The sequence below is a fragment of the Atta colombica genome, unplaced genomic scaffold (assembly GCF_001594045.1).
Source record: "Atta colombica isolate Treedump-2 unplaced genomic scaffold, Acol1.0 scaffold225, whole genome shotgun sequence".
Taxonomy (NCBI): domain Eukaryota; kingdom Metazoa; phylum Arthropoda; class Insecta; order Hymenoptera; family Formicidae; genus Atta; species Atta colombica.
The window spans coordinates 706,387-716,204 of record NW_017259322.1 but is presented as its reverse complement, the minus strand read 5'-3'; the positions used below and the strand labels follow the sequence as shown (position 1 = coordinate 716,204).

The 9,818-nt window shown below is 28.8% G+C and overlaps 3 protein-coding genes across 5 annotated transcripts in view; 1 reads left to right on the top strand and 2 right to left on the bottom strand.

The window, feature by feature from the left end:
- Positions 1-292: 292 nt before the first annotated feature.
- LOC108688086 (putative nuclease HARBI1) lies at positions 293-5,971 on the bottom strand. Of its 2 annotated transcripts, XM_018194182.1 has the most exons (7): positions 5,706-5,971; positions 5,388-5,623; positions 4,992-5,300; positions 1,861-2,014; positions 1,559-1,702; positions 1,167-1,434; positions 293-1,065 (listed from the first exon to the last, which is right to left on the bottom strand). In XM_018194182.1, the coding sequence occupies exons 1-7, from the start codon at positions 5,768-5,770 to the stop codon at positions 463-465; spliced, it is 1,779 nt and encodes a 592-aa protein (XP_018049671.1). In that variant the 5' UTR covers positions 5,771-5,971; the 3' UTR covers positions 293-462. The 2 variants fall into 2 exon arrangements, with proteins under 2 accessions (XP_018049671.1, XP_018049672.1); XM_018194183.1 differs by lacking the exons at positions 4,992-5,300; positions 5,388-5,623; positions 5,706-5,971 and adding an exon at positions 2,921-3,447.
- Positions 5,972-6,112: 141 nt separating this feature from the next.
- LOC108688079 (U4/U6.U5 small nuclear ribonucleoprotein 27 kDa protein) lies at positions 6,113-7,833 on the top strand. 2 transcript variants are annotated; one of them, XM_018194176.1, is made up of 4 exons: positions 6,113-6,131; positions 6,780-6,887; positions 6,963-7,141; positions 7,367-7,833. In XM_018194176.1, the coding sequence occupies exons 2-4, from the start codon at positions 6,781-6,783 to the stop codon at positions 7,561-7,563; spliced, it is 483 nt and encodes a 160-aa protein (XP_018049665.1). In that variant the 5' UTR covers positions 6,113-6,131; position 6,780; the 3' UTR covers positions 7,564-7,833. The 2 variants fall into 2 exon arrangements, with proteins under 2 accessions (XP_018049665.1, XP_018049664.1); XM_018194175.1 differs by lacking the exon at positions 6,113-6,131 and adding an exon at positions 6,434-6,542 and having other exon boundaries at positions 7,367-7,832.
- Positions 7,805-9,818, bottom strand: part of LOC108688078 (Fanconi anemia group I protein) — a 7,547-nt gene continuing 5,533 nt past the window's right edge. Inside the window, exons 16-21 of the mRNA XM_018194174.1 lie at positions 9,614-9,788; positions 9,321-9,537; positions 9,123-9,195; positions 8,911-9,054; positions 8,124-8,222; positions 7,805-8,049 (exon numbers count right to left, since the gene is read on the bottom strand). Of these exons, the coding sequence (XP_018049663.1) occupies positions 7,873-8,049; positions 8,124-8,222; positions 8,911-9,054; positions 9,123-9,195; positions 9,321-9,537; positions 9,614-9,788 (885 nt within the window). The 3' untranslated portion in view covers positions 7,805-7,872. The remainder of the gene's footprint in view (positions 8,050-8,123; positions 8,223-8,910; positions 9,055-9,122; positions 9,196-9,320; positions 9,538-9,613; positions 9,789-9,818) is intronic.

Sequence of the window (9,818 nt, the reverse complement as noted above, 5' to 3'; positions counted from 1 at the left end):
AAAAAAAAAAAAAAAAAAAAAATATAAATATCTTCATCTTAAGATGTTCAAAATTTTCTGGAGGTCATTCAGAAGAGTATTCTTAACAAAGTCAAAGTTATAAGAGGATGGAGGTGCTTCCTTTAAAATGAATAATTAAAATGAATATATCAAGTATGAATAATTCAACTTTTTTGATTTTAGCTGATTCTTGTTATTCAATAAAAAAATTATTAACAAATATTCATTACTCTTATATAAAACGATACAACATATATTTTCGTGGATAATTACAAATCTATATGGAGCCTTGCTTTATATTAAATTGTATTGATATAATATAATTTATATTATATTGAAATGTATGCATAGATGCAGTGCTTTCTTCTGAACACTAAAAAACTACATAGATTTGAGTTGAGTAGGAGTCGTTTGCCTATGTGACGTGTTTAACATTGCGATTGATAAACCACTCACAGCTTATCACAGTGAAAAAGGCACTGATCGTCGTGAATAGCTGTGTTCAATTGCAATATTGTCAAATATATTGAACTTGACTCTCTCATTTAACATATTTGTTAGCGTATTTCTTTTTTCAATGCCTTCTTCTTTACCTGGAGTAAAAGTTTCAATGTCATCTTTCGTCGTAGGATTATTGTCTTTTTCAGCAATTACAATATTATCTAAAAAATCTCCATGTAAAATGCAAATATTGTGCAGCACACAACACGCAATAATATATTCAGGTATGAGATCCGTCCGCTTCATATACAACTTATCTTCAAGACTACGAAAACGTCCTTTCAGGTAACTGATGGCTTCTTTAATCATTACATGAGCCGAACATAAACGTTCATTAAAATTAATTTGTGCTTCTGACATATCATTATCGTTGTTATCATAAGGTACCATTACATATTTTTGCAGAGCATACCCAGCATCTCCTATTAGATGACTATCATGTGGAAAAAATTTTTCTGTGTACATAGATGGGATGTCACTTAGCCAGAATACACACATATCATTCATAGATCCCGGTTGTTCTGCATAGCAATGGATGAATTTTAAGGTAGAATCACATACAGCCTATAACAGATATAAAAATATTTAAACATTTATCAATCTTATAAAAGTTTTATCATAATTATTCCTTATGTTACTTATTACATTAAACGTATATAACTTACTTGCAAATGTATTGAGTAATGACCGTTTTGATTTACATAATTTTCTGCATGTTCCTTTGGTTTCTGTATACGTATGTGTGTACCATCTATAGCACCAAGTACTTTTGGAAACTTATGTTTGTATTGAACATCCGTCCATGTTTGTTGTGCTTCTTCTATATTAGGCCATTTGATAAATTTATCTGCTAAAGAATATATCGCTGCACAGACTTTTCTATGAGCACGCCAAGCAGTTGCTCGTCCAATATTAAATCGATGACAAACAGATCTATTAATGAAAAAGTGTGTGTGTGTGTGTGTGTGTGTGTGTATATATAAATATATATAAAATGAATTTAGTATTAATACTTATTTATTCAATATAATTATTTTTTATATTTATATATAATTACCTGTATGAATCAGGTGTTGCCATAGTCCATAATGTCACTAATAATTGTAAGTATGGATTAATTGGACATCGTCCAGATCCGGTTGGCTTTTCTAAGTTGGGTTTTATTAAATTTAACAAGTATGTAAATACTACACGCGATATCCTGTAAAAGTTAATCCTTAAAAGTTAATTAATTTTAAATAAAAAAAACTTCTTCATATTCAAGTAAGATTGTCATACATAAAAACAATCAGGCTAATAAATATACTTTTGAAGTATTATACATAAAGCTGTACAATATATTATTTATATTCACTTTACCGAAATTCTTTTTTGAACTCGACATCTGAAAATTCTTTCACCATGTCCACATAATTTTTAACACGAAGTTGAACTGCTTGAACTGGTGATAATTCTATTTGTTCATCTTCTTCAGAAACATTATCAATATTGTCTTCGTCCAAATTTTCCAGTGCTATTAAAGATATTGACAGTTTAGGCTATATTTCAAAACATTTTTTTTAAAGAAAATTTTTCTCAAAATATATAGTATACATAACATATACTCTCTGCTCAAAAAATACCCGGAATTTTTAAATAAAACGCAAAATTTTAAATTTTAAAATAAATTTATTTTATCCTCTTCAAAATAATCATCATTTGAAACTATACACCAATGATTAACCCATTCTTTGTAGCACTTTTAGACTTTTGAAGTACACTATTAGAAATGCTTCCTTTACATGTAAATAAAGCTCATGATTATGAATGAAATTAAAATTAATGAATGATTTAACTGAAAATTAAGTTACAGTATATACTTAAATATAATGAGGGTGTACATTAAATTTCATAAAAAAGTTTCATAAAAAATAATTAAAGGAGGATGTCTAAGAGTCAATTTCGGCCCTATCTAAATTTTGTCCAAATTCATGAAAATTTATTTCTTGAGGTCAATTATATTCAATATAAGTGATTTTAGCTTAAACAGAGCGATGATGCCATATTTATTCAAAAATTAATATTTTTCCGCTCCGTTTCTAAATTTAGATAGGCTGAAATTGGCCCTTATGGATCTTTTTCCTTTCATGTATATCATTCACAAACATGCTTTTCAGTTATAAATACATTAAATTTAATGTAATATCATAAAATTAAATTCAAATTGTATAACTTAAAAGTATATTAAATTTCATGTGAAATTTTTAAGTGTATGGCTTTTAGTTTCTTCATTGAATTTTCTTTTATGGAATCAAAACACTTTCTCTGTAACGGCAATTTGAATCTTGGAAACAAAATAAAAGTTACATGGTGTCATGTCTGATGAATACGGTGCATGGGCGATGGTATTTGTTGCATGTTTGGTCAAAAAGTCACGTACAGTGTACAAGAGACGCTTGCTTTGGAACCAATTGCGCTTGAACACTGAGGCCCAAAGCTGTGGTTAAAATGTGATGAACTGAAGCATTAGAGATGCTAAGGGTTGAAGCAATCTCTCTTTCACTCACATGACGATTTGCAAGCACAATTTTCTTTACTTTATCGACGTTTTTGTCCGTATTTGATGTCAATGGACGCCCAGAACGCGGCAAGTCTTCTATGATTTCACGACCATCTTTAAATAATCTATACCACTCATACACTTGTGATTTCGAGAGAGAAAAGTCCCCGTAGGCTTTTTGTAACATTTTTAATGCGTCGGCACAAGAAATTTCGTTAGCAACACAAAATTTCAAACACACTCTTTGCTCAATTCTTTTTTTCATTATAAAATTCGATGAACGCATCTAAGATAGATTAATATAAACAGCTGCTGTAAATGGTCGTAAATAAACTAAAGAGTAAGAATGTGATTACATGAGTGAGAAATAACGGAATGTAAAGAGAACGGAAAAGACAAATGGTGGGGGTTAACCAATCAGAACAATCTTTAAGGTAATATTAACCTTTATGGTGCAGTCTATATAGAAAGAATAAGGAATTAGGAATATCAACTTATCAGAAACCGTGTATTCCGATTTCTGATAGGTTGAAATCTTTATTTTTTATTCCTAATTCCTTCTATTGTGACTGCACCTTTAAGGTTCATTTACAACAGCAATAATCTTCTGCACAGATGCTCGATGCTTGAATGTATTGGCACCTTTATGTTTGTCTCATAGCTGGGTTTCACTAACTTCCGTTCCGTTTCCGTAAATATATTTCTCATCATGTGAAACCCAGCTATGAAACAATAACTGAATTATTTTGATTAAATGACTACTTGTCTTTTTCATTCTTTTTCCGTTCCGCTATTTCTCACTCCATGTAACCGCACTTTAGCCTGTTTTCTATTCCAAAGATATTAATCATGAAACTTTACCCCTAGGATGGAAAATGAAAAGTGAAAATTTTAATCATTGAAGTTAATGAAGAAATTTTTCACTTTTCAGGAAAAGTTTCGTGATTGATACACTAGAATTTTCTTTCTTGCTTTCAAAATATCAGATATATTTCTTTCTTTAAATTCCAAAAATGTACACTAGTTTAATCACAGAAAATAGACATTAAAGTATATCATACAAACTTGGCATTTACAGCTGCATAAATGTATGCATAAAAATAATTATGTCACAATTATGTTACACATTTGTCCTAACAAAAATGCACAAATGAAATAGCACCCTTATGATGAATTCGATCACTCGCACTACATTGCTCAGCATTAGCATTAAAGATCAGTATATTAAAAACTGTTTTATATAAAATATCTCAATGCAGTGATACAATATAATCAACTTCAACAATGAAATAATATGCATATTTTGTTAAATAATATGACAATATCACTAATAAATAGTTACTATTTAAAATATTTATATACTTTTACAATTAACTTTGCTAATTTCATACAAAGCAGCTTTTAATATGTACTGATCTAATGAAGTACAGTGACTGAATTTACTATAGTACTGCTGCTAACAATTAAAGTAATTTCGGCTATAATAGTAGACTATAACAAGTCTGATCAAGTTGCTTGAAATCTCTTTTTTATACTTAAAAAAAGATAAATATATATTCAGGTGTTGAAAAAAAAGAAAACAAATATGCTGTACAAAAAGTACAAATACCTCAAACAGAATATGATATCATGATAATTGCATTGTCAGTAAAAAGGAAATATATTTAGAAAAATATTCTAATTTAGCAAAAAGCTATTATTGAAATAATACTGTTAGAATCAAACAATTTTTCAATAGTATTTTTCTGTAAAAAACATATGTCCTGTACAATATAAACTAATAATAATATTACACAATATTATAATTTCCTATTCAACAATATAATTGTTGTATATGTTATTACATTTGTTGAATTAGAAATTGTAGTATTAATGTAATGTTACTGTTAGTTTGTATTCCATGAGATAGATTTATAATATATTACTATATTTATAATGTACTATACCATACCTGTCAGTAAATTCTGCTGCAGCTCTATTGTTTTTTTATTCTTTATCAAATCTTGCTTCAATGTAGTAATAAATCTTTGCATTTGCTTCTTTTTTAAATCCATTTTCTGATTTTTGAAACAATACTTGGATTTATTCGTTTTTTTCTGTTTGTTTACTAATGTTATCTTAATTATATTGTCAACAGTACTGGTACTAGCTGTTTTTTCTAAAGATTGAAAACAATATGTCTCAGCGTCTTCTGAATTCTTGGATTTTTTAGTTTGAGAGTGTATGACCAATGTAGGCAAACTCATAATCACTTCAGAAGCTATATTGAATACAGAAATTGGATTAAAATTTATTGAATAATCTTCTTTTGGTTTCAGAACATCTTTGTATGTAAATGGATACAGACCAGATGCATTTGAATTAATTATATTTGCAATCATAGGAGTAGTTTCTAGAGGATCTTGAAATATGGAAGGTACAGCAAGGCGTTTCAAACGAACATCATGTGCAAATGGCCTGATCATATAATCATTAGTTGTAAAATGTGCGCTACAAATCACATCAGATTTAGTGGGTTGAAAATCTACTTCCCCAATAGCTTCGAGCCACCTTTTTAAATGATCTTTTCGATGAAGAGGAAATCTGAAACATTTATAATTTACAATTTGAATATAACCTTTAAATAATATGAAACTATCAAGTATAATAACCTTATTCGACTTACCTAAACAAGTGAAATCCTTTTGAACGATTATTGTTACAGTTTTTTATTCTACACTGATTCCGCATTATTTTTTTCAATCAGGAGTTTATTTTTTTTTCTCTACTAAACTGCAATTTTCCTCCTTGCTTTGACGAGCATACTAGCTTCGATTTTTATGAAATTACGTTCAATGATGCGTTTCTGCACGAAATGGAGGAATTTGATAAAAAGCGTCGTTATGTCTCATAAATGAAGGTATTGAGGATAAAACAGATATGATGACATAAAACGAGATATTAAACTAATCGTTAAAGTTAACAATTATTTAAGTTTAAGAAATCTGTCATAATCATGAAAAACTTCACGGGAAACGTTCCTTTTTACTTGAATGCGTTCCAAAAATCGACTCTGACTGTGTTCCATAATTCAAGCTGACAGTACATGATGGTTAGCGTTCAGCAGAGGCTGTGTTCCAAAATTCACTGCCAGCGCTGTAATCTACAGTCTATATTACGTGCACTATCCATTTTCAGCACTGATAGTGAATTTTGGAATATAACCCGTGAAAGTAGCTTGCAACTGTGTATAATTTTTTAATATGATTGGTTGTTGCTTTTGGTTCCTTACAAATTTGAACATATAAACCAATCATTTTTTTGCGTAAGAAATTGTAGGGATTTTGTATAACTTTGGTAGGAATAAAGGTAATAAGTCTGTTCGCGTTGCTTGCACTTATGTGTACCGCTAGCTTAAGATATGTAATTTAACCTATATTTTGCTTAAAAATGTTATTTAGTAATTAATACGAGAAAGAATTTTTATTTTATTTTTTTAAATTAAGCGAAAATAAAAATCACCGTAAGTATCAACAGTGTAATTTGTTTTCTTTTACTTAAAAATAATTTCTGTTTAAAAATCTTACAATAAAAGTTTATTGTTTATGTACAATCGAAATTATTTTTTCAATTAAACTCAAAATCTTATAGTCTCTTGTTCTTCCACTTATTTAAGATGTTATTATTGCCTTAATCCTTATCTTCCTAAATTAATTTTAGTGAAGCCTTAAAAAAATATATGAACTTTATATGTTTATAGAATGGGACGAAGTCGAACTCCATCGCCAGGGAGACGGAGGGATCGATCTCGAGAACGAGATCGCGAGAGAGATCGACGGAGAAGACGATCGCGAGAAAGAAGACGAAGGTATTTGAAAGATTTTTTTTTTATTAATTTATTACCTTTGATTGTTATAAATATGGAACCTTTTTTTATTTATAGATCTGTAGAACGGGATAGAGTAAAGTCGAGAGACAGAGACAGAGATCGAGAACGTGAACGAGACAGGCATAGAAGATCGTACAGCAGATCCAGATCACGGGAACGTGAAAGATCCCGTGACAGATCCAAACATAGAGCAAAGCCGAAACCTTCAACAAATGAACGACCCATTATTACAGGTATCCACATGCTCTAATATGTTTATAAAAATATTTTTTTGCATTATAAATTAAAAAAATTAGTTTATTAGCTAATAACGTCTGATTTGGTTCAAATAGTTCATTCATGACTCTAGAAATTTCAAACTATTTTTCAAAGATCATCAGTTTTGACATGTCATTGTTAATAATAAAAGTTGCAACCATAAAAATTAGGAAGAGAAACGATTAGCTTTTGTATTACAGAAGCAGACCTTCAAGGCAAAACGCCTGAGGAACAAGAGATGATGAGAATAATGGGATTCTGCGATTTCGATACCACTAAAGGTAAAAAAGTAGATGGGAACGACGTGGGTGCAGTTCATGTCATTTTGAAAAGGAAATACAGACAATACATGAATAGAAAGGGTGGTTTCAATAGACCTCTGGATTTTGTTGCATAATTTATCTTTAATACAATTTTAAGTGACGAGTATGTTAAAATGACATCATAGGTTTGACAAAAATATCTAAATGAATATTACTAATTCTATGATTAATATGGTAGATTAATGCAAGTCATTATACTTTAATTCATTATACTTAATACAATATTGTAATAGAATATTTATATTTCATAAACATGTTCTTTGCATACAACTCGTGATATAACTAGATTTGTATAAAAAATCTTATGCAGAAGAAGTGCAGAATTAAACTTTATATCTAAATGAAAGAAAAATATTATTAATTTTAAGATAAGGCACTTAGTTTTAAGATTCTGACGATCTTCTTGAGCGTTTTGAAAGTGGAAATTCCGGTGATTTTGAGGACGTGTCATTTTGTCTAGATCGTTTTGAAGATGGTGTTTCAGTAGATGATTCAATAGACACGTTATTTATATCTGCATTAGATGTGTCGTTATTGCGACGAGAATTCTGTGTATCCAGCTGATAAATACAATGTGATAAAAAATTATAAAATGCCAAACTTTAAACAATACTTTTTCATATTTTTTTCTTACCATACTTATATTCAGCTTGTCCAGTGCTTCTGCTAATTGTGTGCTTTTTATACGGAAATCGCGTGTTATGCTGTGCTTTATGTAAATCTCAAGTGGAACCTAATAAATATACATATAAATAAATATACATATCGCAATTATCTCTATTTATATAAATTTATCTCCTTTAAATATATCATTTCAAGATATATTTACTGTAGAATACTGAAATCTCTTGTAAAAAATTCCTTGAGAATTCCCAGATTTTTCATATTTTCATTCAAAATTTCAGGTAAGATTAGACAATTTTTTAAAATGCAACTTTCGAATAAATTACAGTGCAAACAAACTATCGTAAATTAGTAGAAAATAAAAATTCTCTAAGATTGTATCTATCACTTTCTACAATTGAAGCTGTGAAATAAAGATTAATTACAATATAATATCAGTGAGATATTCTATTTTACATTTTACTGACAATAAGTATTAAGTATTGTCTCCTACTATTACTCTGATGTTTTTTTTTAAGTACACGAAACAGTACACGAGAATGTGTACGCTATACTTATTGTTAATCAACATTTTGCATTATCAAGAAAAATATGATTAGAAAAAAGCCATTTTCAGAAAGAAACAGAATAAATAAAATTCTAAGTTTCCCTGAGTACCGATAAAATTCTGAAATCTTTGATTTTTAAACGTAAAAAAGAAATCCTTTGAACATTCTGGATTTTCCTGATTTTTCCAAGTAGTAAACATATTTCTGTACATGGATCAATTTCTCTTTAAATATATAGTAAATACTTACACCGGTCTTCTTATCAAGCGATAAAATCTCCTTATGAAATTGTTCTATTTCACATATCACACGAGGAATAATTCGGGTTTCTTTCAAAATCTTATTTCTTTGCAAGTGTGAATCAGCTTTTGATGTTTTTGCATTTTGATTTCCCTATATAATACAAACACGTATTACTATTTTTATATGATGTAAGATAAAATCATATTTTAGACGAATACCTCAATATAAGTTATTAAATTATAAAATCCAGATTTTAATGGTTTCCCAGCTGATTGAATCACTTGAATAAATCTGAAATTATATAAAAAATTTATATTTTGTAAATTAAAATATATATGAAATTAATTAAACAGTAATTATTAAACAATTAAAAATTAATCTATTAAAATTTATAAAATATAAAGACAAACTCTTACTTCACTGATTGAAATGCTGCATTTTGTTTACTGGATTTTCCATAGAAATATTTTGTAAGATTACTAAGTAAGTTGTACACGATTTGTAAATTTTTGAACATAATATCCGTAGATGATCCTGGTTTAACTGCAACGTTAGCTATTGTATAAAGTATTTGTATAATGTGCGACAACTGTCTGCACAAACTGCGTTCTTGTGTTCGCACTTTTTCCTGATCTGTGTTTAAAGATTTTAATATTACAAGAAAATAAGTGCAAATGTTGGTAAGCAATATAAATTAAATTATACGTACATTCTTCGAGATCTGTGCCAGGCGGACAAACAATATTTTGCTCGGCTTTAAGACGCACTAACAACCAAGATACATTATCCAATTTCTCTTTTATTGAGTTATTTATTAAATTATAAAGTTTGTCTGCCGTTTCTTCGTGGATAATTTTGAATTTATTATTTTCCGGCATCTCAGTCTAAAAATAAATAATGAATATATACAAAGA

Excerpts from the sequence above, each read along its gene's own strand:
- LOC108688086 (XM_018194182.1), bottom strand. The coding sequence starts at position 5,770 with ATGCGGAATCAGTGTAGAATAAAAAACTGTAACAATAATCGTTCAAAA. Across the intron at positions 5,624-5,705 it reads AAAGGATTTCACTTGTTTAG|ATTTCCTCTTCATCGAAAAG; the intron begins GTAAGTCGAATA and ends TAAATGTTTCAG. Across the intron at positions 5,301-5,387 it reads AATTAATTCAAATGCATCTG|CTTCTGAAGTGATTATGAGT; the intron begins GTCTGTATCCAT and ends TATTCAATATAG.
- LOC108688079 (XM_018194176.1), top strand. The coding sequence starts at position 6,781 with ATGGGACGAAGTCGAACTCCATCGCCAGGGAGACGGAGGGATCGATCT. Across the intron at positions 6,888-6,962 it reads TCGCGAGAAAGAAGACGAAG|ATCTGTAGAACGGGATAGAG; the intron begins GTATTTGAAAGA and ends TTTTATTTATAG. Across the intron at positions 7,142-7,366 it reads TGAACGACCCATTATTACAG|AAGCAGACCTTCAAGGCAAA; the intron begins GTATCCACATGC and ends TTTGTATTACAG.